The sequence below is a fragment of the Stigmatopora nigra genome, chromosome 5, assembly GCF_051989575.1.
Source record: "Stigmatopora nigra isolate UIUO_SnigA chromosome 5, RoL_Snig_1.1, whole genome shotgun sequence".
Classification (NCBI taxonomy): Eukaryota; Metazoa; Chordata; class Actinopteri; order Syngnathiformes; family Syngnathidae; genus Stigmatopora; species Stigmatopora nigra.
Genome location: NC_135512.1, coordinates 10,697,135 through 10,725,000, shown reverse-complemented (window position 1 = coordinate 10,725,000; position 27,866 = coordinate 10,697,135). Strand labels below are relative to the sequence as shown.

The following is a 27,866-nucleotide window of genomic DNA, read 5'->3' as shown; positions in this document are numbered from 1 at the left end:
GACTATGTAAACTTCAAGTGATGATGCAGGAAATAAAGCACGTTGCTGACAATAAACCAACTTCCACCAGATGTCCCTATAAGCCAGGAAAAAATAGACAGCGAAACTACACTTTCATTTGAAGAACAATCATCACTGAAACTGGCTTCACACACATTTACCAGCATTCACTATATAAACAGCAACAACAACAAACACCTATTTGGCATCATAATCATATCTGGCACAATCAATACCTCTTTGGGGAATAGTGACAGACAGGGTTTGCGCCTAAGTGTATGTATACATGAGAAACAACACATGACAGTTTCACGTTGTGTTGGGCAGCCGGTGCTGAGAAACTATTCCAAGCATGGAGGGTTTATTTTTGGGGGGGCCTCTTTTATTATTGCCCTTCTCCCCCCTTCATCATTCTTACGCTTGGTGGGACTGGCTACAGAAATTGGGAGTCTCTTACTGGGGAGCACTGGTTGTTGCTGGAGGGTTTCAAACATTCATCTAATGTATTTACTTTTTCGTAGGGTGTTCAAAATTATCATCTAAATGACTTATCCTCAGGAATCATTATTTTTTGACTAAAACAACACAGCTCATTTTTTATTACAACGCTACCAACTACAGAAGATAATAATTTGCCGTAGACAGTACACTGTTATTCTTTGACAGATAAAATAACAACATGTAATGGCAGTTTTAGTCATGGCTTGTAGTGTTTATGTATGCAGCAGCTGACCCAACAGTCAAGCAAAAAGCCCATTAATTCTTGTACCATACAAGCACAAACTTGCAATAAAAACTGTCAAAATACATAAAAACACAATGGTTGAAGTGCTTCAATATTTTGCTGACAAACACTTTTGACAACAAAAAAAGACATCCCTTCCATCAAATATTCTAAAAACACAAGACATTTAGTACAACAACACCTAAAAACATCTCACTACTGCAACATAGCATCCATATTAAGTAGCACCCTATACATTTTGTACTTAATTCTCAAATGATAGTAGCACATGTAGCTGAGGCAAACATTTGCCACACCTGTTAAGTATAATCCTTTCTTTTGACGACACACTACTTTACCCTTCCCACTTAAGGAATGTGGTTTATGGTCACGTTAACTCTTAAATTGACAGTTTCACCAAAGGGCAATAAATACATGTTATTAAAAAAAAAAACTGACACGCTTTCCAAAATGGGGATTGAACTTGACAGGGTTTCCTGAACGACAATTACCTCATCTCCAAGTCACAAGACGAGAATGTCTGAGACAATCTTGATAAATCTGATTGCAGTGCAACACCTTGTCTAAATTATACTGCAAAGCAAAATAAACCTACCCCAAGCACGAGTGTCGTCGACCATGTCCAAAACCTGTGGACACCCCTTTCCTTGCCAGTCTAGAGTCTTTGTTCATTGTCCCACTCGACCTTTCATTCACACTCTAGACTGCAATGGCAGCAAACTAAACATCTGAACGGAGCCTCTTGGGGAAATTCTTCAACTTAGTATGTTGTTTTCATCAATGAAGCAACGGATGGGTGTGGACTGACTCCATGACTTTTCTTTTTTCTTCCCCCAATCCAAACAGGTGAGACAAGAGAAAAAACTAAAGTAATACAGGCAGATGCAAGATCTGAATAATCCTTAGGGCATTGGGATCCAGGGAATAAATAGAGGAATGTTTAACAGATGATCCAGAAAAACAAGCCAAGACTAGACTAACTTGTGTGAAAATCAATTTCTTTCCAAAAGGAAGTAAAGAGCGAAAGATTTTTCTCACTTTAACTGAATGTGAGTGAGATTATTCAGAAAGTAAACTGTTGTTTAGAAGAAAAAAAGGAAGAAAGAAACTTGCAACCGCAACAAAATAACTTTGTCATGCAATTCTCTAAGTTTCTGTGAAAGAGGAAGATTCAAGTTGTTGCTCTTGTGCAGCAATGTTCGCGAGGGGTAACCTCTTGGTCCGAGAATGTGCGCAGACAGTCCCCTAAGCTTGTTGTGGAGGACTGCCCACTAAGTCACCAGTGGCTACCAATGAGTCTGCAGAGTGGCAGGGTGGTATCCAGTACCGAATCAAACACGCCAAGCCTCAACACTAAGACTTGGCATCAAATTACAGGGGATTATCTTTTAACAAGCACTTTGTGACGACTAAAATGCCAAAACGCTGACATGCAGATAGAGTCTGGTAAAGATTGAAAGACTGAAAATATTCCAGCAATTTGACAGTAAGCACGGTATAATTGGATGTTTCAAATTGCCACAGGGCGAACTGACATGATTTCACATCCGGAGATTGATTTTGTTTATGTTTGTTTGGAGTGATAACCTAAACTTTTGTTAATAAACATTGCTCTATGTTTTGGTTTGTGTTTGGACCAAAGTTATGTATCATACCGTTTTGGCTGCCTTAGGTGTCTCTTGGTGCCATGGACCTATGCAAAATGAGGGGATGAAGTCTTAGCCATTGTTTTGCCTGTAAAATGAGCTTTGCTGCCATCATGTGGCATTTAAAGTTGTATTTAAATTGGATTTAGATGGATGTTAAAAATGTCATTTGGTTTTCATTTATTATCTTTTCAGACATGACTGCTAATTTGGAGTAACAACCCCAGAACACATCATAATACATACTGAATGAAACAGATTTTCTACCTGGATTCAGAGTATAAAATCGATAAGAAGCTGACATGCCCTAGCTGAAGAATTGCAGCCTATTTTTCTATTAAGATATGTAGTATACATTGTACTACCAGTCCGAAAACAGCTGGGTTAGGCTCCAGCAACCACGCAACCCTTTCGAGAATGGGTGGTATGGAAGATGAATGAATGAGTCCAATGCATGTTGACAATGTGAAATTGGAAGTAATGTAGAAATACATCTGAAAAATTATGACGACAAAATGCTTGGAGGACGTTAAGGTTGATCTATTTAACCTTGAGAAAGATGGCTATTGAAAATAAGCAAATAGCTGTACAAAAAAACACTGTCACGGACAAAATATGTGATCAAGTTACCACTGCTCAAGAAAAATGAATAAAGTCGAAGCACATCAAAACCTTGGGATTCATCAGAGAATACCGCAGTGTTTGTGAAAAGATTGTAAAAGCAATGACAAGTTTATTTTTTGCAGCTTCACACGCTCACGTTTGTTCTAAGTAATCACCATCAAGTCAAAATCAATAGGAAATGATCCAAAATGTACCTGTCAGCACCCTAAAATTCTACTGAAAAATTAAAAGAAGTGGCACAAAATTAACTCATTGCCTGCTATTGTCACTGATAAATGTCCAAATCACTTAAACTGGCTATGGATGCTCTTCTTTCAGTATCACGTTCATTTGCAGCCCTTGAACAAAACTGAGTTTGATAACCCAGCTCTAAAACTAACTCATAGGATTTCTTTCATCTCACTGAAAGAGGCTTCAAAATGGTATATTGCACCCCTGCATAGCTTTTATCATGTTCGCATGCTGATCAGAATAATGAAACATTGAACTAATAATGATACATTTCATAGAGAGGATGAGATGCCAGGTTTTAAAGGCACTCTACCTAACCTTAAGTGGATGGACAAGCCTCAATTATATGGATTGATATCAATTTAGTACTTCCTACAGAAGAAAACAAGCAACACACTAGTTTACATTGGTTTCCTTCTTTATGCATTTAGGCCAGGTTTTAAAGGCACTCTACCTAACCTTAAGTGGATGGACAAGCCTCAATTATATAGATTGATATCAATTTAGTACTTCCTACAGAAGAAAACAAGCAACACACTAGTTTACATTGGTTTCCTTCTTTATGCATTGGCGTACTAACATTAACCATTGACTCCAGCTGGGACTGTAAATACCAGGAGCTGTTTTGTGTCAACAGACAGCAGCTGAGAGAGACATTTTCCATCTGATCTGTCCGTGCACCCCTGACTCTAAAAACAGAGTCAGCCTTAGACAAAAGATAAGAAGTCACAAAATGTCATCTCAACCTTTACCTCTATCTCATGGGAAAGCTTGGCAGCCTGGCTACGGGATGATGGAAAAATTGGTCCTAACGTGCACCCATGCTGGCTGATGCAATACCTACCACTGAATTTCTGCCAAGATCAAGTGATATGTTCATTCTGTCTAACTATACAAACCACACTATTTATTAAAAGGGCTTGATTAAAAATGAACATCATTCATGAAACCATAATATTAGTGTGTTCAGAAAAAAAAATTAGTATTTAAATATTGAAATTCATGATTGATCTTTTTGAAGGGTTTGTCCAACCCATTAACTTTTGTTGATTTAGTTAAACTAAATGTTTAATTTTCATATTATAATAAGTACTCAGTACTTGAAAATGGGTTTCATGGAAAATATGCAAGCCACATGCTTGGTCTATATTTAATTCTATCTGGAAGTAGTCAGTGGAAGAGGTTACAAAGCTGGGGAAATGACCACAGTCAAACACACATAGAACATGATCATTGGAGAAAACTCCTTTTGCAAATGTTCTACTATACACCTTGTGTCCCTCAAACTGACAAAATGATTTGACTATGGGGTTGAGAAATAATTATAGCATATTTTGAACAGAAACAGGCATATGCTGAATCCCATTTATTTGACATTAGCATGGATTGGAACTGTTTACTTGAGTGAGTCATATAGCCTTCTTCCCACCACCGCACGGACACAAAAAGCCATCACAAAGAGATACAAATTCATCATCAAACACATCAGCAAATCCATGTCAAAACATCTGATAGGCCTTGGCCTTTCAGTGGAAATTGAAAAGCATGCAAAGCAAAACATTCAGCAATGCAGTTTCTAGCCCAATTTCGAAAGCTTTGTACATTATGTCCTGCTCTAATAAGTCCAAACTGTCACAATGATGAACTGACTGAGTGAGAACCAAGCACAAGGCATGCATAACATTAGTCATTGCAATAAGGTGGTTTTACGGTAATACAATAGTTCCAGTATATATATTCATTCTTTCATTATCCCATCCAACTGTGGGCTCCAGGCAGGGGATAACCTGAATTGGTCACCAACCAATCACAGGACACAAGTAGAAAGACAACCATTCACGCTCATACTCATATGTCAGGGCAATTTAGAGTATTCAACCAACCTACTATGCATGTTTTTGGGATGTGGAAATGGAGTTCCCGGAAAACAAAACAAAAAAACCATGCAAACCAGGGGAGAACATGCAAACTCCACACAGGAAGGTCTGTAGCCACCAGGGGCCGCCGAATATATACGTACAGTGCTACCTCTACTTACGAATGCTTCTACATATGACATTTTCAGGTTACAAAACCCATTGATATGCAAATTACTGTTCCAATTTATGAAAACAAGATCCAAGTCAAAAGAAAATGTTACAACTATGCAGTGCTTTTATTCTCATGTGTATATGCGTAGACTGCACAAGAGCTCAAACTTATGATCCTCAAGACACAACAAGGAAACACAGAGAGGATATGAACCTGTTAAACTGTAGGGTTCAGATCACTTCAAAGCACTACACATTTTTCAGCATTTCCATTGGTGAGAGTCCTGTAATACTCCATTTGTACTGCTGCACTTTTTCTTTGGTGTATCGGATGCATTAGTCTGCTTCAGTTGTCCACTTATCAAGGTTGCAAATAAAAAACACTGGCGTAGCTTGATCTACTTTCTTTTCAGTTAACCATGGAATATTAGTAAGTATCAAGAATGAAAAAAAGTGGCATTAATACAGAAATATGGGTTTGTATTTTATTAATATCTGGTCTGCATGGCTGTTATTTTAAATTTGATGTGAAGTTAATTGTGTCACTGACGCATGTCTTTACATTCTGGAGTGGAAATGCAATCCAAATTTGGATTTAACTTTGAAACTGGACTACTGGAAAATAAACATAGGTGGACCAGCTGGCTTAAATGCGTATTTATGACACACAACTGCTCTAGGAACTTCTCAGATTTCTCGAGAAGATGGGTTAAAGAGAAGTATTGGAAATGAATCCTCGAGTGTGGCGCCTGCGACCCACACAAGGAGAGGAAAACCAAGGCATGAAAATGATGGATGGGCGGTGGGGGGTCATTACAGATATGCTATTTATACCTATTGCTACTCAGACTAATTTCTAAGTTATGAAAATCATATTCTTAATCACAGTTAGTGGAATTTTTCTTTCAGTAAATATTAAATACACGATATATCTGGAAAATGCATCTTACCAATGTGGTTTTATTTTTAGACATGGGCATTCAGGGTACAGATATTTTTTTTAATATGCAAATAATCATAAAGCTCAAAAATAATATGAGCTGGCTATTCCTTACATTCTAATCTAATACATTTGCTCTATTTGGGGATAAGGTAATAATATAAAATTTAGAGAAAAATGAATACTTTTTGTTCAATTTTGCCATTTTTACTGTTGTTTTAATTTTAAATATAATATTATTTAGGTTATCTTATATCGTATTTACATCAATATTGTAAAGGGATAAGAAATACCTTGATCACATGCAAACCAGCAGAAAAAAAAGGGTGATAAACTGAAAAGACAGAATTCTACTATTCTGGTGTGTAAAAGCAGAGCCAGAAAAAAATCATTGAAAGCCAACACTTCCTGCAAGTAGTCGATACAGCATTAGCAAATTTTAAATGCCTGTAGCATTTCAGCCAATTCAGATGCGAGTTTCTCAGAGAAACAGGTTTTAATAGACCCAGCAGTGAGGCTTTGACTGACTCTCAGATGGACAGAGAAAAGAATAGAATAACCTATACTGTCACTGCATCAACAGATTGAAGAGCTACAGAAGCGATCACAAGTGCTTTTTTTCTCAGCTACTTTCTACCTGTTTTGAGTCTAGCATACGTTTCTGTACATGTGGCCTGATTGATATTATGTTGGTCACAGAAACGTGTGTAAACTGTGTACGAATTTTGCAGGTTTAAACACTTTCTCCATTATCGGAGGTCTGAAATGTAATGGAGGTCTGAAATTTCCCACTTAAATACTGTGTGGAGGTGTATTTAAAATGAAGCTCATTTATTCTGGATGTTGTCCATTACTTTAAAATGCATTGCAAAAGGCAAATCAATCACACTGAAAAAGTACTGACCCAAAATGGAATTTCCACAAGGCAGGGCAAGATGGATGGGTTGTGCAGCAGTAATTTAACAATGTGCCAATATGTTACGGTTCCTGTGTGCTGCAAAACAAGAATTGTTTTGGTTTTGCAAACATCCGAGAATCAACTGCAGACATTACAAAGCGTATACAAGACAAGAAGTAATATTTTCTTTCAGTTTATACAGTACTAACCTTGAACCAAACTAAATCTAACACAACTTCCTCTGGATCTTGAAGTTTAATCTTTCTATGCTATCATGACTGTGTCAGCCAGACGTCTTCAAGCGACTCAATTCATAACATGTTTCAAGACTCTTGACTGAAATGTTTGTCTGGCTCTGGAACATTGCCCTAGCAACCAACAGCTTGTCAACAATAATAGTTATACAACCACCTTAGAATGCAAACACAATATACTTAACACTTGAAAAGAAGGAGTTTTTAGTTTTCTTAAAATTGAATAAATATTTGTACATGTTACATCACAACGGACATCAACTTTAATGTCCACTTTGCTAGTACCACTTAGGACCCAATTGTGCCTTCAGAACTGCAAAAACCCAACATGGCATAGAGTCATTGCAGTAGTGGAAGCATTTTTCTTCTGATAGCATCATGCACTTGCTGCAAATGTGTTGCCTGCACATCTATGATGCGAATCTCCCATTCCACCACATCCCAAATGGAGCTCTATTTGGATTGAGATCTGGTGATTAAGGAGGACATTTGAGTACAATGAATTCATTGCCATGTTCAAGAAATCAGTCTATTCATCAAGAAGACATCTCCGCCCCCAAAACAACTGCTTACTGAATATATTCTCATTTGTAAGTAAACCCTAGAGAAGGTTGGGAATTAGGATTCCAGTCCATCAGCGGACCAACTCGTTTACCATCAACGAACATGTTATGTTAAAATTCATATCATGCAAAAGTTTTCACCCAGTTTGATGTTTTGTTTGGATAGCAGCCGATCACCTAGGCCATGATTGCATGCAGTGAGTTGCTTCCGTGAGATTAGCTAGGTAGAAATGTGAGTTTATGAGCAGTTGGGCGGGAGGTGTGCCTAACACCATGAGCATGTATAGAATGCACTGATATAATTTTTGGGTCAAAAGAGTTTGAAGAAACCCGTGTAGTCTGTAAACTGCCTTAGTGATGCATAAAAACATTGTACAACATATGATTTATAATAATTATTATTCTCATTTCGGTTGCATGATTTTTTTTTTTTTATAGATCCAATCTTGAGAATATCACTGTTTTTATAGAAAAGAAAGATAATAAACATGGGAACATTAAAGGTCTTTCCAATATGGCAAATAACATCATTTATTTTACGACACGAGGTATTGTATTATTGTGAATAGCTGAGTAAAATCATCCACCCTAGTAGCACTCAAGGATTTTCTATACTGAGATGCTGCTGTTATTCACTACTGGGAGAGATGATGATTTTTCTAACACCTGAAAATATCAGCAGAATAAAGCTCAGCTGTATTCATGCTAACAACTTCAACATGGCTCTTGCACAATTTTTTTTGTCTTTTTCAGAGTCACCCTCCCTAGAATATTACTAACACATTTCAAATTCGTGAAAAGAAAATGGATTTCTACTCTGTGTCAAATATGATCATGTCAAAAGAAAATTGCCATCCTCAACATAAAAAAATACACTATTAGGATTCAAACAAATCCCTTTCATTATTATCTTTAAGAAATGTCATTGTGTGTGTGTGTGTATGTATATATATATATATATATATATATATATATATATATATATATATATATATATATATATATATATATATATATATATATATATATATATATATATATATATATATATATATATATATATATATATATATATATATATATATATATATATATATATATATATATATATCAGTTCTTTACTATGTGACTTAAGTCTGAGTTTGATGAAAATATTTTAACCATGTGCTGCACAATACTCACATTTCTCTTAATTAGCATTTTATTTATTGTATTTTTTTGCTCTCATTTCTACCTTCCTTGAAATATCAGTAATAACAACTTGAGATTGTAGCAAAGGACTCTTTCACATCCTTCAGTGAGTCCAACAAGATATTGGATACCTTCTATCAGTCTGTCGTAACAAGCTCAATTTTCAATGCCTGCTGGAAGAGCTGCATCTGTGCCAAGAATGCCATCAGGACTATTAAATAGAGTACAAGTGTGGTAAAAGACGAGTAGGGAGTGAATATTGAGACCTTTGTGTCACCCATAAGTGACAGATGAGATTTTGCCATCATCTGCTTCGTCACAATTTAGACTAATAAAGTCCTTTTTTTTAAATAAAAAAGGGCCTTATGTATTTGCCTAATATTTTTAACTTTTGTGTTGTTCTTTTTCCATAGCCAAAAAGGCAAAGAACCAATATTCTGGCTGATATAAGCCAACTTTCTTTCAAAAATATAAATTTATTGTTCATTATACATAACTGATAACCTGTCAATCACAGTTGACGACTAAGAGGATTTGTATGCAGAACTGAATTATGTTCAACTAATACTCAATATAAATGTTCTCAAAGTGGACCAAAGAAAACTGCATTTGTTTTGAGCTTGAAACAAATTTTTGCACTTAAATGAGAGTGCGGCAGATTTGGATCAAAATGGGTTTGCTCAGGGAAAGGTCAACACACTTTGTGTAAAAAAAAAAAAAAAAAAAGGTACAAGCAGACCTTTCTCTCATGGGTGCTGTATAATGTCAACTTGGCACTCAGTTTAATCAGTTAATGCCTAACCTATTTCACATAATGTGGCTAGATATAAACAACATTCATCAATATTGGTTGTAGGTTATATACAACTATAATAATCATAGTAGATGGATGTCCCCTAATCAACTTACACCACCAAAATAAATCTTTGAACAGCTACTGCTTGTGAGGTCATGGGTCAGAAAAAAATAAGCGACAAGAAATAAGCCCTAACTCCTTTGAGAACTGCACAGAAATTGCCAAGTGCACCACAAGTTGGAGAGTATATGAACATGTTGAAATTACAATTGTAACCTTTATGATGCCCTCATACAAAAGAAGTAGAAAGGTGCAGACTAATAAGGGAAAAAAATGCATCACCAGGATGGTTTTTTTTCCGGATATTTCCTTTTCATTTTCATTGTTTTTTGCAACATTCTAAATGACTATAATGCCATCTGATCAGATAATGTTTTTTAGAAAAGTAACTAAATTATCCATATATATATATATCAATTACTTTATACATATACATATTTTAACTATAGTCGCCGTCACCATATACACCTCTCAGAAATATCTGAACAAGGAAACTGTTTAATATCATAAACTAATTATATATCAAGGGATTAAAAGTTCCTTTTCTGTTGTGTGAAATGGACTGAAGCTGAAATTGTTGACAACAAATGTCATCAAGAGTGCTGAGCTTGAATGCCTGTCAGGCCCCATCAACTCTGCAGAAACTAATAACATAAACAATTTTAATTGAAGCCTTTTGTATTCCTTTGTCATGCTGAACAAAAGCTACTGCACTATGGGATGTGATAATTGCTCAATCACAACGTTAAAGCTTATGATTAATGAAGATAAAACAATTGACCTTAAGCTGTTTTTAAGGGGCCATCAGTTAAAGCCGACATATTATGCTTTTTTTTAACCCTTGTGAAACATCTAAAGTCAATATTTTCAACGGAGTATATTCCCAAAGCTTTTGGTTTTAAACATATGCACCTGAGTTTTCAAAGCAACACTTTAATATTTTCACAAATTGATTTTTGAAGAAATTCTTGACATCCTAGTGAACGAATCCTGGGATTAGTTTGGCATTGAAGTCACGAGGGAATGACTGACATCCTGGCAAACCAATCATGTGATAAATTGGGCGTTGCCAGAAAAACCTGTCAACGTCACTAAAAACAGCATTTAGACATATAGTCATATATTTGTACTAATATATTTAAACAATTTATCATTCATTCATTCATTTCTCAAACCACGTATCCCTGCAAGGCTCACGGGTAGTAGATCTATACTGTTTTTTATTGAAAACTAATTCATCAACAATCATCATTTAGTCTGAATAGAATCTAATTATGGCCTATCCCAGCCCATTATGGGCACCAGACGAGAAACACCCTCAATCGGTGGCCAGCCAATCACAGGTCATAATGACACAGACAACCATTCACACTCATAGAAAGGGTCAATTTAGAGCATTCAATCACCCTACCATGCATGTTTTTTAGGATGTGGGAGTACCATGAGAAAACCCACACAATCCCAGGGAGAACATGCAAATCTCCACAAAGAAAGGTCTCAACCTGGGATTGAGAATCCTTGTCTCAGAATTGTGAGGTCGAGGCGCTAACCACTCGTCCACTGGGCCACCCTCAATGCCATATATTTAGTTTAAATGTGGGAGTAGGGGGTGGTTGGGTTGTAACATTTGTAATTCTAATCTGTTGTTCCACAAGATTACAGATATTATATTCAACATCAGTATGAATAGCAAATGTTTATCCTGAATAGAAAAGCATTTGCTATTTACTTGTGTGCCATGTGGAAAAAAATATTTATAATTGTTTATAAAGAATCATCTCACACTAAAACTAGTTAACATTTTTGTCACAAAAAAAGACAGCAAGAAGAAAACCAAGAGGAAGAACAATCGATTTCAACCCCTTCACTCACTGTCCTTGTGTACACAGCGGCGAAGGATGACAGAAAGAGAAACACAAACAACCAACATCAAGATAACTGATGAGGACCGTAAGGCAGTTCGCTGTTAGTGAACCAATCAATCACAAAACTGCATCAGTTCAGTTGTGTACAAAATATAAAAGAGTCAACATCAAATATAAGTCACTCATTATCAAATAATTGCCATTGGCATTTTCTTTGCAGAGTTGCATGGAGAATTATAAGACTATTATAAGATTATAAGAGAATTATAAGGGAGGGGCTAGCTCCCGAAACATTTCTCGATGTTATCCAAACCCATCCCAATACAAATACCGTATTTGTACAATAACAAAAGAATGAATCAAACATGATTCATACGGCCATGAAACCGATGTAGAGGTGATTTCTTCATAATTATTAATCCTCTAAGAACAAATCACATTTTGGCCATATTTCAATGCCTATTTATTCTTCTCTAAACCACATTAAAAGATACCCTTGTATTTTTTCCTGCAGTACTTCATCTATATGAAGAAAAAGCTATTATTCCACTCTAACCCACTGTATTGCCATATTGGTCTTAAAAATAAAAAATCAGAGAATTTGATGCTACGAGAGTCATTCCAAAATGCCACCTGTTTTTTTTTATTCCGTCCCAAAAGGATTAGGATTGCAAATTACATTGTTATGATTACTAAATGTATGCATTTATTCATGACCTGAAGGTTTAAACTCTCTGTTACAGATATTGATGGTGTAAAAGGCAGACAACATCCCTGACAGGTCACCAGTCAATCATAGGGCGCACAAGGAGACAGACAACCAACTATTCGCACTCACAATAAAAACACCACCAAATGGGAATTGACACCAAACTGCCAGAACTGAAGTTAGGTGAAAGAATTGTGCCAATGAGACACTGTAAAACAAGTGAGATTTAATCAACTATACAAACTACATAAAATGATTTCAAACTGTATACGATGGGGGAATAAATCTTCCAACCCCAAATGACTGGTGATAAAGTACGTATAGTGAGTGATCTGTACCAAAAAAATGACTGGACACGCAAGGTCTTCATAATGGCCACCTTGAGATTATTTGACCGAGTTTCAGTTTCATGGTTGGCAGGATAGGAGTGGCCTAGTACAAGTTCACCCTTGGGTGACTATGAACGTGGTAAGGTTCTTGGTACCAAATGGCTTTTTTGACAACTTGAAAAACTGCTGAATTGCTGTGACTTTCACACAGAATGGTCTCATAAAAGGGATATCATCCAAGGAGTGGCATTTCTTTGGACCCAAGTGCCACATTAATGGAAGTGGGCAAAAAAAAGGATGGCCAGATGGTTTGAGCTGATAGAAGGCAATGGTGATGCTAATGTCTTCGCTAGAGAATATCTTTACCCGATATCTGTAAAGCTTGTAATCTTTTGTAAAATCTGGTGAAAAAGGTCCAAAATGGTGGAGATAAATAAAGAAAAGCATGGTGTTCTTCATCTCATTTCAAAGGCTCTGGCTATTTGTAATGTGCAGAAAATGATAATGCTCCCTATTTCTAATTGCGTCTTCAAGTCCCATCCAGCAATGCAATGTTGAGTCTTTAGCAATTAAACAATGCAATTTGCTTTCCTAGATATATTTACAATGAAAGAATCAGCTGCGACTGGCTGGCATAGATTGCAGCAAACCTGCGACCTTCAGAAGGATAAAAGCTACAGTATAAAAAATAAATCATAAATCCTAAACTATTTGGAAGCAATTGTTACAATGATTTGTAAAAGAAAGTCATCAAATAGTTATAATAAAGACATTTTAATAAGGTGAAGACATGAAATGCTTCCATCCATTCATTTTCAATACTGATTATCCTTTTCTGGGTCATGGGAAGTTGGAGTCTATTCAATGATTTCAGAAAAATGAAAGTGTGTTAAATACACATTTTTAAAAAAAAAGTGTATAGTTGGCTTGGATAGGCTCCAGCCTCCCTGCAACACTCGAGAGGATAAGAAGTAAGGAAAATGATTGAAGTATGCAATCTAATATAACACAATAATATTCATCTATGAAGATATGGAATTGAATTAATGCCTAAGGTTAAAGAAATTTGAGTTATTTTTTTAAACAACACTGTTTGTTTGAATTATCTCTATCAATGTTATGAAAAAATGCAATAGCCAGGGTTGTTACTAATATTTTGTAACTAGACGTGGCAATCTCTCACTATTACACAAAATAATCTTTATTAATCTGTTAACGACTATTTTTCAAATAAAATTCTGAAATTTAGGGTTTGGTGTTGTTTACCTTTCAATTAAGTTTTGGGCAAAATAAATATATAATTTGGAGACAAAGACAAAGTGGTTACCGTTTAAGCGTAGAGGGCCAGGACAATCGGGGTTTTTTGAGTACAGGTCGGAGCTTCTCCAGGGTCCGGTTACGGCACAGGTAACGCTCGGTGTCCGAGTTGAAACGTTGTTTGATCCGTATATTTGTTCTGGGCTGTCGCCACAAATGCTTTGGTGGTTTTGCCAGTCCGGCTCCCTCTCTGCTCAACGCTGTGCACTCCATACTGTATATTGTCGCTAGTCGCGTAGTATGTTGTTTTCTTCAGGAAACAGGATGTTTTAGAGGGGGGGGACTACACTTGAAGTGGAAGTGCAAGGATGCGAGCGCGTGACATAGCGCGTTGCTGTCCACACGCCAAACTGATGAAGAGACTACTGTGCAACACTCTGCTTTCTGCTTTCTCTTTCTCTCTAGCTCTCGATTCCCTGCCTCACTTGGTCTTTGAGGCACTCTCCACCCTTCTGAATCCAAGCTGTTCGCCATCTGCTCATCAATTGTGTCAATAATAAGACTCATTTCCAAAGGTTTTTAAGGCAGAGCAGAATATGAGAGTATGTATTTTCCAATATTTACTTTACAGTGGCTAAGCACCAGGCTTATGTGAGAAGAATGAGAAATCTTGCAGCGCACCTTCAAAGTGTAAAAAAAAAAAAAAAAAAGAAAAATGATAGAAATAAAAAATACATTATATTAAGGCCGGTTTTAGGACTGGGTGAGAGACGACTTTAAAATAAACATTAGAATTTTGTGTTTTATTGCTAAAATATCTCAGTCAGCATTTTCACCCGCAACCCGATTGCCTGGGCATTTGTAAAAGGGACCCCCACATTAGGAAAGGGGGCCCACAAGTAAAATCTCACTAGCAACTATTCCTCAACCTGCCAGTAAAAAAAAATTGACTAAAAAAACTTAATCTCATAAAGATCTAGGCATGGGCTGAAAATTGAAATTTCTCCAGCCACCACATGTGGTGGTGGGGTGCCATTGGTCATGGCGGTGGCACGGGCGAACTAGTGGGGCAGTGGTGCGTTTCCTCGTTCTCTCCCTGTGGGCTGGGTGCAGGAAACAAGGGTGGCATGGGTGACCACCCTACCACCCAGGGGGAGTCTGGTAGCTACTGGTAGGAGTGTACATGCCGCGCTCGCTCCCTCCTCGGTTGGCAGGGGCGGCAACGGGGCCCTTTTACGACCCTCAAACAGCCGTTTCATTTTTCTGCATGACTAATTTGTCGGAATGAGTTCACGCATGGCTCCGTGCAACTAGGCAATGAGAGTGAATGTATTAGTGACTAGATAGCAAAGAAAAGGATGTCAATTATGAACCTTTTACAGGTGATTTTCAGAATAATGGGTAACCCACTTCATATTGCAAGCATTGCATGCACCCCACCCTACCCAATAACGTCTGATTAATTATCTCTACGATTTTCCTTCAAGCATAATCATAATGGTAGCATGTCTATCTCAATATATATTTTTCTTGTTTTTCTCGTTTTTGTCTGCAATTCCTTTTCTTTGTTCGCTGCCCTCTCTTAATAAATAAAACATCAATACAAATGGGAGAGCCTCAAACTCACACAGCATCTTAAAACTGTTCATTCTGTGAGGATAAACGGATTCCGATTTTTTGTGATAAGCAGCTGAATAGGACAGGTTGGAAAGACGAATAAAACAAAAATAACTAATAAATAGAGTAAAATCACAGAAATAAAACATTCCAATTTGTTTATATGCACTATATCCCACATGTAGAATTCTCTATCTGCATTCCATAAACTATCCAATACAATGTGTATCTTTTTCTTACAATAACAAAAAATGAGGGGTGGGTCACTAAATATGTCAAAAAAATTAAGAAAACTCAATATATTTAATAGATGTCTACCTCGAGCTAGAGTTTTTGAAACCTTGTATGTCATGTATTTTTTTCATGTTGTATATTTACATGAATGATGTAATACAATATGAAGATAGAATTGAGCAATGTTTTAAATGAAGACTTAGGCAAGCATAGAGAACTAATTTGACTGCTGAACTCAGTGAAATTAAATTAGACACTAGGAACATGGACATGGACAATGTCCCACCAGAGTCTGTGAGAAAGCAGAGAACTGAATAGAATGAGGATCCTCACCTGGACTGCATAGTTGTGGCTGTAGTCATAAATTGCTTAAATGTGGATTACGCCAACCAACATTCAAGTGATTGAATGCAAATTGATTGTAACCTAATCCTATCTTTTGTTTCTTTGGGCATGTCTAATTCTGCTTTCCAATAATATAATTCTAACATTGCACATCTAATGAGGGAAAACATGACCTCATTATACACTATAAAGATCTGTCCACAGAGATCTTGGCAACAGCAATTCAGCACAAGCAATTGTTGTCCCTGTTTCATATTTAACCCAATCACTTGTTTTCATAGCTAGGTGAAACAGACCAAGCTTGAAAATTTACTTTTTGGATATTTGGATATGTAACATTTAGACACAATATATGAAAATAAAATGAAAAGATGGAAAGGTACCTTGAAAATGTAGAAATGTCTTCATTCACAGGGGGTAGTTAAATACCATTCATAGTTATATATAGTGTAAAAAGTGTGAGCAAATGAAGTATTTTAGACTTGGTTTTAAACCAGAAGGCCTTCATGTTAAATCAATATACCCAAGAAGTACCTTTCAGTTTAAAAAGTTTTATGACCCCTGTGGAAATAATCTAGCCTGGTGGCATGAAGATAAGAGGACTATTTTGAAATATTTCATGGGGTTTCTTCTGACTAGCGGGAACTAGAAAGATTTCTGTATGTGTACAAAAATTTGTCTTGACACTTGGATGTAATGAACAAAAACTTACCGGTGCTCATCATGACTGGCCAAAGCTCGACAGTAGAGAGCCTCCAGGCGATGCAACGGCAACCCGTATGGCGTGGAAAAGCGGTGGGTTTCAGAATGATGATCCTGACAAGAATGTCTCCTCCGCAAAGATGGGAGTAGCAACGGGCCTGAGTAGCGTCGCCTGACCACCTGGTGGACCATGGGGAGCGAATCCCGACTACTCTGCAGGGGAAACCGAAAAAAAGAGCGAATGAATGTGGGTTGTGGGATATTTTTGTGTTAAACATATAAAAAAAACAGAAATTCCAAAGTCTATTTTTCCAACCCATTTCACAGGAGTTAGATAAAGAACAAAAACTATGCATAAACGTAGTCAGATTCATGACTCAATTCATGTGCAGAGCCCTTATTTGTAACTGTCAATCTGGTCTTCGGCGCCTGTGAATCATCGACTTTATCCTACCCTGCACACACATCCATGTACACCATTATGCTAAGTGGTGTAGACCCCTCGCAGGGCTTGTATATTGACTGTGTACATAAATAACGGGGTATAATGGTGACATGCATGCAATAAAAAACATTGGGCAAGAACAAAATATAATAATTTAGTCAAACACCAGTGAGAAACTGTAGTTTGTCTACCTTATAATTGGATGCTGGGTCCTATTTACACTGACCACCCCAGAAAAGCACATTCTAAATGTGCAAACAGACAGGTAGCCAGTGATGGGTGAAGGTCAATAAAACATCAGCCATGCCCACAGCAATGAGACCACCACATTATTGTCCTATTACTCTCCTAACAACAAGGTAGTGTATATTTTAAACATGATAATTGCTACTTTAACTGCCTCGAGCTAATTTGCCTCAAACTCATTTAGAGTCAGCTAAATTGAACCTATAAAGTCATTACAAGGAAGTTGTTGTGTATAACAAATAAACCATGTCAAAGGGGATCAAGAAACATTCGTGACCGGACGTTTGGTCGTAGGTCTTTTGGTCGCCGATGTACTTAGATATTAAACCTTATATAGTATGATGTTTTCATTATTATAGTAAGAGGCTGGAGATTAAAATTGATTAATGCGTTCATGTCTTTAAATTCATATTTGTAAGATATGCAATGAGTAATACTCTTAATACACAACTTAAAAATATACAACTTAGATCAAATGTACGATCTCTCACAAAATAAAAAGTCTAAAATATAGCTGAAACCTAAATATTGGCATTCCAATTTAAAAAAATGTCCAAAATAAGAAATATTGCTTTTTCGGAAGCCTTTTGTTATGTGGGACAAACATATGAATCTGTAAATATTGCTAAGAGGCCCATTATTTTGCTTTTGTAACCATTGAAATGATCATTTTCCGCATAACTACCTCTTTTGTTAACATGGCAATGGTAAAAGACATACTTGAATCGGGTAGCATTGTCTGCTAGAGTAATGAGAGCGTGACAAATCCATTATTGGTTTTTCTATTTTTTTGGGAACAGTACACCAAGTACCCTATTTGAAGTGTCAAGATAATGCAGGTGCAGTCGAGGAAACAGACAACCTTAAAATCAAGTCCCTTTAGCATGACCATGCAATTTAAAGCACACACTTTTTTTGGTGGAGGGAAATTCAAGAAACCTGTGAATAATAAACATATTTGAATTAGGATGTTTAGATACATTCTGGAAACAAATTTCATTTTTTCTTTCATTCTCATTGCCTAGAGTTAATTCATTCAGGCATTTCGGAAACCGCTTATCCTCACAAGAGTTATGTGGGGTGCTGGAGCCTAACCCACCCAACTGAGATGTTGCCTCAACCTTGTGGACTCCTATATGTGGCTCCAGTTTTTTTACCTAGGTCTACAATATCTTGTGTCTGTCTTGCTACTACAACCAAGACATTTCCCAAATACAGGATGAAATAAATTTCCAACCAATCTTGCTATGTATTGTTCTTTCTTCATGATACAGGATAAAAACATCAGCACAACATGTTACTTTCACTTGCAAGCTCCATAGTTAGTATGGTGCCCCTGGGTCTACAAGCTTCCCTTATTTTAAGTTAGCTACCATGGCCAAACAATTTCACTTCAGTTTCATGGGCCAACAGAATCTTTCAAGATCTTGATATTGGTGTATTTTTTTGCAAACAGTAATCTGTTTTTTCTATCGGCATAATGGGCTCATTCATCATGAGTGGCCTTTCAGCCTTGCTTCACTATGGATAATGACACTGTCTTCTTCATCAAGTATCTTCGCGAGGTCTGTTCTTTTTGTTCTGGGGTTGATTCACACATTTTGGACCAAAACATTCATGTTGGGGGACACAAAGGACATATCCTTGCTTACTGACGTGATGTCTGGACATTGCTGAGACGTTCATATCAACATGTGTATCATTTTTGCACTGTGTACCTCTGTTTTACATAGTATGAATATAGTAGGCATATAGTACTATACATAATGTTCTCTTTGTTTGACACTTGCCTCTCTAAAAGAGAATAACAACATGCCAAAGCTGACATTTTGGAAGTATACATTTTACATTCAGAATAATGTGTACATTATTCAAAGGGCCTTCAGCATGCAGAATAATGTGCATACATAATTCATGTTTTGCGTTAGTTGTATAAAATGTTGTCTTCCAGCAACGGAGCAGCAGGAAAAAAGCAACTAGTGTTATCACTAGACTGATATCCTGCCACGCGACAAACAAGGAGTGTGAATGAGACCAAAGCAGGAAGTGTGTAATCAAATGGGACAAAAGATGCTCAGCAGTTTTCAGAAAAACAGAAGACAATTAAGCTTGGACTTGCTGCACTTCCATACTAATGAATAAGGTGTTGTTGCTTAATGGAGGTGTGTACGTATTTTGGATAGAGAAAAAAAGCATTTCAGTTCATGGCGTTAGTTTTCTTATTTTGACATGTCTGTCAGGTTTAGCTTCATTTTTGCTTCATTTTGGAATAATGCTCTCATTTATTTCAAGCTGTTGTTTGAATGAGAAACACAAAAATGCAGTCACTTGTTACAATTGTGATAATTATAAAATGGATCTTAACGATAACAACTAATCTGCATAATTTTGGCCATCACTTTTATCCAAAAAATAAAGCTTTCAGTGCGGTCAGGAGCCGCTGTGAGGGTGAATTTTTATCAGAAATGCGAGCCACGTGCAACCGTACGCCGTGGCACACGCCATCTCAGTAGGTACCAGCATCATGTAATCAGAGATGAGAACATTTCATCAAGACATGCTGTTATTCTAAAAACGCTAGAGGAGCAATCAAGGCTTCTGCTATTTTCCTAATTGGGAAAGTGAATGTTAATTGATCATTAAGGCAGGAAGAGAAACCATGACCTTCACACTGGGTGCCTGATGTTTATGAGCATGTTTCCAAGCAGGCAGCCAGAAGTGAAGTTGCAAAATCTTTAAGTATATTGAATACATTATCACTTCCAGAGGTGTAAGGAGTGTAATTAGTACCACTCCAAGAATAGAGCCTGTTACCAAAATGTTTTCCTCTACTTTTTGCGATTGATCCTGTGTATGCATTTGCTAATTGGCATCCAACAGATGGAAATATACGAAATTCTGGAATATTACAAAGTGAAGGTGACACATTTGGAATGCTCATATTAAACGTTATGATATGCCTGGCTTTATATCAACGCATTTTCATAAATGATCATTTTTAATAAGCACATCTACTTGTCAGTAACAAGGTAATGATTGCACACAATATATTTGTTTGTATTAATGGTAGTTTTAACTGCCAAATAGGGAAACAGGTATATTTCAGTATAAAACTGGGAAACGGCTAGGTGTATTATTAACATTTTTATGATTTCTGTGGTTGTGCAATTTGATTGGACATTATTTTTGAAGTGAAAAAATAACTTCTGAAAATGGAAGCATTTTTGTTTAGGCATATGTTGTATGGGAACTATAACTAGATTTGAGATGAAATAGTATGTATACATACCAATAGTTCAATTTCCTTTGGACATCCAAAAACTGGCACAGTTAAGCAGTTGTGTCAAATTAGTTTCTTATTGCTTTACCTTATTGGATTTTGTGACCCCGTGATGGGTGGTGTTTGCAGTTTTGTATTTGTTGCTTACCTCCATCCGAGACATTGGTACTCTTTAGTTGTTGCAGCAGAGCAGCACCTGAGAAAAAGATAAAATTAACATTGATATCGTATTTACTAGAGCACAGGTGTCAAAGTGGCGGACCGGGGGCCAAATCTGCCCCGCCACATCATTTTGTGTGGCCTGAGAAAGTAAATCATGAGTGCCGACTTTTTGTTTTAGGATCAAATTAAAATGAAGATTATAGATGTATATTACATTTCCTGATTTTACCCCTTTCAAGTCAATAAGTGTAATTTTTTAATCATTTTTTTCTGTGATTTTAGTTCAAAAATCATTTTGTACAATCTAAAAATATATAAAAATAGATTCTGTTTTCCACTCTAATATGGAACATATTGATTAAAATAGACTTTCCTTTACAAAGAAAAAAAAGCTTGTATAAACATTGTTTTTTATATCGATAAAAATGAAATAGTTAGGGCTTTTGATCCAGTTCTTTTAATCCATTTATTAAAAAAAAAAATCTAAATATTATATCTAAAATGGTCCGGCCCGCATCAAATCGAGTTGACGTTAATCAACCCGAGTCTGACACCCACCCTTGCAGAAACTCAAGAAAAGGCTTAGGATGAAGAAGTACTCTGAAACCACATTCATATTAATTCCATTTATCTCAATTGGTTTTGTGGGTTTTCCTTTTCATGACCAGCTTTGATATACAGCTGTTCTAAAAAATGATAGACGCCCCTAATAATGATGTTTAATGCCGCAGAAAGGTGAAGATCACTTTACGGTATTTAATCTATCCATATTTTATTGCAACGACATACATATTCATTCAATTTCCCTGTCGACTCATCCCAGTCATAAACATAGTTAAAACACACTTATTGGATGCAATGATGTCAATTTAGCAATAAGGAAACAGCTGACATTGTCTTGCCACAAAGGGGATGCCGTGGGTGGATTTCCTACCATTATATTCTACAGGATCTTAATTGGAGATAAATAAACTTAATAAAAACACAAACCAGCAAATACACTGGTTGAGCTATTTAAATTGTTTACACAGGACATTAATATGCCATTAGACAAAACAAAGGACAAAGAAAATATATGTGAAACAAGGTATCTGGTAGTATTCTTGTGCCAGGAGGAAATGGTCAGAATTTTTAATGAAGGTGGAAAAACTCTGTTTATGATCAAACATGGATGGATTAGGCCTAACTGCATCCACTAATTACACAGATTATGCAACACTATTCGACATGAAATAGTCTCATCAAGATTTTAATCATGAGAACTTACTTTGCAAGAGTTGTCATTAGCTATTCAGTAATGTAATCAAGTTTGCTGCATTAGCTACTCTGGATTGCATTGGATCAGCAGTATGCTGATGATGAATTTAAAAAAGGTGGAGGAACGGGAAAGACAACATGGGGACATCACAAGCTGTTACATAGAAAGGGCATATTTGATTTTGACATTCTCTTTCACAAAATTAATGGATTTCACTCTGCTATGCACCATCCTCTCAGTTGGTTCATTAAATTGAACAAATCTAAGGTAGAGAGTATTGATTCATTTCTTTTGTGCTTTTGGAACTTTTAAGATGAAAGAATAACATCACAAACAAGGAATACTAAACATAACCATTCTGCAAAATGAATGGGAAGATATGAACCGAAAAGACACATTGTCAGTTGAGTCCCTTAGCTTATTAGACATTAATTGTATTTAAACGAGTGAATGAGCAAACAGAGGCCACTGGGATTTCAATCTGAAAAAATATCTCCTTTGACATTGATTTGTTACCCATTCACTGCAGAAGGCATGACAACAGCCATATAAACGGGCCCGAATTACAGTGCCGCCACCCAAAAAACAATAATAATACATGAATATGTATCATGATTAAATGTTAAGTACCACTAGTTGGCTTGAGTGGAAAGGACGTCCATTGTTTTAAATGTGCGCAACCTCTTCTTTATGGTAATCATAGTAATACAATACAGTGGTACCTCGACACACGAGCAATTTGAGATATGAGTGACATTTTGATCAAATAATTTTCCATTAATTATTGGAAAAATAGTTTTTAAAATGTCAACATAACTCGTGAATTCTATGAATTATTGAAGATACCCACAAATAATGTTGGTAGATGTCTGACATCTTTTGGTGCAAAATAGTAACTACATAAGGGATCATATTGGCATCTTTGACTTGTAAAGTCAAAGTAAAAAAGGATATTGTTGAATTAGGCAAAAGTAAAGATTGATGTTAACAACCCTTGCAAATTTGAAGGAATAAAAAGAGAGAGAAGAGAGAAAAAGGCTTGGTCTACGGAAAACGAAGTATCACAACAAAATCCTATCAAACAAACCTTTTACTAGCGTCGGACAGCATGTAATAATGTTGAGACTAAATATTCAGAGTGAAAGTAGTATTTGAACTCAGCCCTTGGCAAGAGAGTCAGTTAAGATAAAGCAGGAAGAAAGATGTCCTCTATGTAATTCTTCTTTTACACACCTATAAGGTAAAGAAAGACATCTTGTGATATTATCAGGTCTGGTCACAATGACGTAAAACGGATAGCATGGGCTAAAACAAGCTGATAAGGGTCTGTGCAATGTTCACGAGTCATCAAACAATAAATTTGCGAAAAGAAAAACGTGATCATGCCATACAAGGTAAAATAAGTCTTACAATGATCAGTAAAGTCTTTAGCTGTATGCGATTGGCTGGTCAGCAATACAGGGTCTGGGCCAAAGTCAGCTGCGATAGTCTCCAGCACCCCCCGCGAGCTTAGTGAGGATAAAGCGGTTCATAAAATGAGATAAGTAAAGTCTTCAGGTTTACGTTTTTTTAGTACAATTAATCAAAAGTTAGACGACATAGACTTGGCTGATGTTTAACCTACTGAGGCTCAGTACATTAAGCATTGAGTAACATGTTTAGAAAGCATGTATGTGAGAGACACTGAAAGGGGTGATTAGGTGCATAAAATTACATATATTGGTAGATGGAAACCCCTAAAAAGAAGTCAAATTTCTTGATAATTATTGCTACGTGGCCCAGTGGAAAGTGGTTCTGCGGTCAAGGGTTCGATCCGAGGTGAGTATGGTATCCTTACAAGGGTTACACGGGGTGCTGGAGCATATCCCAGCTAACTATGGGCACCAGGTGAAGGACATTTTGAATTGGCGGGCAGCCAATCTCAGGCCACAAATAGACTAACAATCATCCATGCGCTCACTCATACCTAGGGGCAATATAGAGTGTTCAATCAGCCTATGCTGCATGTTTTTGGGATGTGGGAAAAACTGTAGTACTCATAGAAAATCTACACAAGCCTGAGGAGAACATGTAAATTCCACACAGAGAGGACCCACCTAGGATCGAATCCTCGACCCCAGAACTGTGAGGCCGGCGCTCTAACCACTTGCCCTCTTGTCTGTGCAATAAAATGTTTTTATTTAATTTTTCAAATGCTTATCTGAGCAAATTTGAAAAATCAACTCTTTTCAGGTTCTTGAGCTTCTACTAAAGAGCCAAAAAAAGCAATGTTGTTAAAGTTCCAATCCAAGAGCAGCGCAAATTCAATAACTGTGATAAGTGACTTTTTTTTTCCAAATGATGTCACAAGACAGATGGCATTCTAAGATTAAAATGTGTTTGTGGATGGGGGGCAAAGGAACCATAATTAATAACTTTCACAGTGACAAGACCACAACAGCTATTTTAAAATGTGTTATACAAAAAATGTCAGTCTGCTCTTTTTTAAAATGTATTAACTATATGCTAAAAATGTAGGGTTTAACATGCCTAGAAATGTTCACAGGTACACTAATACTGATGCAGATGCAGAATGCCATCTGTTGGACATGCAGAGTATTCATTCATTTTTAATACATCATATCCTCACAAGAGTCGCAGGGGGTGCTGAAGCCTATCCCATCCAACAACGGCCACAAGTCAGAATTTGCAGACACAGCAATGGTGTCAGACTCGGGTTGGTTTGTGGGGCGCTTTAACGTCAACTTGATTTCACGTGGCCCGGACCATTTTAGGTATAATATTTAGATTTTTTTTTCATGAATGGATTAAAAGAACTAGATTAAAATCCCTGAATATTTCTTTTTTATAGATCTAAAACAATGTTTATTTTAGCTGTTTTTTAATATATTTCTAGATTTTACAAACTGATTTTTGAACTAAAAACAGAAAAAAATATTTTAAAAATTACAATTATTGATTTAAAAGGGGGAAATTCATGAAATATAATATACATTTACTACACTCTTCATTTTAATCTGATCCTTTTAATAGAAAGTCGGCACTCATGGTTTACTTTCCCGGGCCACACAAAATGATGCGGCGGGCCAGATTTGGCCCCCGGGCCGCCACTTTGACACCTGTGGGGTAGGGTATTATGGAAAAGAGCATAAGTGATCTAATCTTGCTTTGAGGTGAAACTTTACTACAGCATGACAGCACAATGGATTCATCTTATTTAATTATAGAATAGTGACTATATTTTGGTAGGCCTCCTTGTATAAAGTTCCTTTAATTGCATGGGATATATTTCAGATGGTGTAGTGGTTCGCGCGCCTGATAACGGTGTGGATCGGCGCGGGCTAAATTCCTGCTTGTGGGGGTATTATTGTGAGTGTCAATGGTCATCTGTCTCTATGCGTGTCCTATGGCTGACTGGCGACCAGTCCAGGGTGAAGTCTGCCTATCACCCCAAGTCAGCTGGGACAGGCTATGGAATTTTGGGGATGTGGGAGAAAACCAGAGGACCCAAAGAGAACCCACACAAGCCAGGGGAGAACATGCAAACTCCACACAGAAAGGTCCAGACCTGGAATCGAACCCTCGATCTCAGAACTGTGAGGCCACCGAGCCTCCCCGGGTTTGAGTTACAGTACAATACAGTACAATACTGTCCAATACTCCAAAAATGTGCCATATCAGGCTCAGATACCAATACTGAACTGGGAGTTGAAGCGGACCAAGACATCACTAGTATGTAGTGTGCCTTAATAATAAAAACTCTGACTAGCACGGCTGAAAATAAATGTTTCAGTGCCATTGACAGCCATGGACACCAAATCCATCGTGACTGGCAGAAGCTGATACCTACCTGCCCTCTTAAATTTAAAAGAATTGAATGTCTAAAGCTGTCCGTGGCAGGGATTATGTGAAGTAAATGTAACTTATTTTTTACAGTTATTATATATAAAATGTAACTTGAAAAGACTTTTCTGATGAACACTGGTCAGATGAGAAAAACGGTTTTCAAGGAGGTTAGAGTTTACTTTTTTAAGGTTTTCCTGTAATGATCAACATTGGAGGCAAGTATTCTGTCTTCCTTTGAGGGAAAAAAATGAATTATCCACGTCAAACCCGTGTCATTTTGTCTTTCTTGGGGCTAAACAGCAGAAGAAAGGAAGCAGATATGGTGGAAGGAAGGAGATAACAAAAATACAAAAAGACAACAAGACAGGAGGAGGGAATGATTCATAGTTTAAAGACATTCATTCCTTATTTTTTGCTGACTTTACAACACAGTCAGAACAAGGCTAATATTACACAGTGATTACATATTTTGCAAAATTAAAAATCATAAAATCAGTGACATATCAGCAATGAGAAATGCGTCAAAAAAGCTGGAATCAACTGCATGTGAGCGTAAATAAAATACCAATGGATCCAAATAACGTGTTAAGGGAGGTATCAACAGGTTTGAACACGTAACATACGTTTGATGCAACAACTTTTTAAAACGTTTTTTTTCACTTTGAAACGATTTGACTCTTTAAAAACTCACCGGTATAAACCTCGTGGTAACGGCGTCTTCAGTCTTATCCGTCGCTGTGGACAGTGAAAAGGTGTCCCGTGTCTTTATCGTCTTCAAGACAGTCCACCGGGCAAGACGGTAGCTCTTATCGCATTTTTGCATTTTTTATTGCTGCGACCGGTTGGATTGTTCGACTTCAAACTCTTGGAAGTGTTCAAACTGTGCTACGCACGGCGCCTAGTGGCCTCCGTCAATGTGACGTCTCTCGGAGATCACATGACAAGACGTCAAATTACAAAAATAAAGAGAAACTACAACACGAGGACGAGAAGACGGGTCTATTTGTGCAATATTAGTTCCCGTTTACGCTGGAATACTACAAAGTCTCAAACCAATGTATAGAAATAATTATACTTCATTTGTTTTTAATTCTGTGAAGTTTTTTTTGTGACATCAGAAGGCGACCACATGAAACGACTTTTATCGCTATAATAGTGATAATGATTTAATAATGCAGATATGGCTTTATTGAGATGATCACTTTGTAGAGGCGACAAACATTTTTTTTTTTTTTGCAAAGAGGGACATTTTATGTGTGATTTAACCTCTCGGGGAAATCATGAGTCAGTCAACGGTTTTTAAAACCCCTTTGTGGCTTAATTATGAATTATATATATGAATTATGATTTCAATATATGAATAAAAAAATAAAATACATCAATTGAATGGTCCTTTTGGGGATGGGTGGGATTCGTTATTCAAATAATCATTTTGAAAAAGAATTTTAAATGAATTACTATTTTAAAAAAGTTGGAGCGAGTGGTTAGAGCGTCTGCATCACAGCTTTGGGGTCCTGGGTTAAAATCCAGGTCACGTCCACCTATGTGGAGTTTGCATGTTCTCCCCTGGGCCTGTGTGGGTTTCCTCCGGGT

At 36.8% G+C, this 27,866-nt stretch overlaps 1 protein-coding gene across 3 annotated transcripts in view; it reads right to left on the bottom strand.

Moving 5' to 3' along the window:
• Positions 1-27,110, bottom strand: part of pde4cb (phosphodiesterase 4C, cAMP-specific b) — a 53,707-nt gene extending 26,597 nt beyond the window's left edge. The window contains exons 1-3 of one of the 3 annotated variants that reach the window (XM_077716641.1): positions 26,965-27,110; positions 21,156-21,203; positions 17,047-17,249 (exon numbers count right to left, since the gene is read on the bottom strand). In XM_077716641.1, the coding sequence (XP_077572767.1) occupies positions 17,047-17,249; positions 21,156-21,170 (218 nt within the window). In that variant the 5' untranslated portion in view covers positions 21,171-21,203; positions 26,965-27,110. Of the gene's footprint in view, positions 1-1,340; positions 1,949-14,208; positions 14,820-17,046; positions 17,250-21,155; positions 21,204-26,964 lie in introns of those variants that run through there. The other 2 variants (XM_077716642.1, XM_077716644.1) reach the window with 2 other exon arrangements.
• Positions 27,111-27,866: the final 756 nt, after the last annotated feature.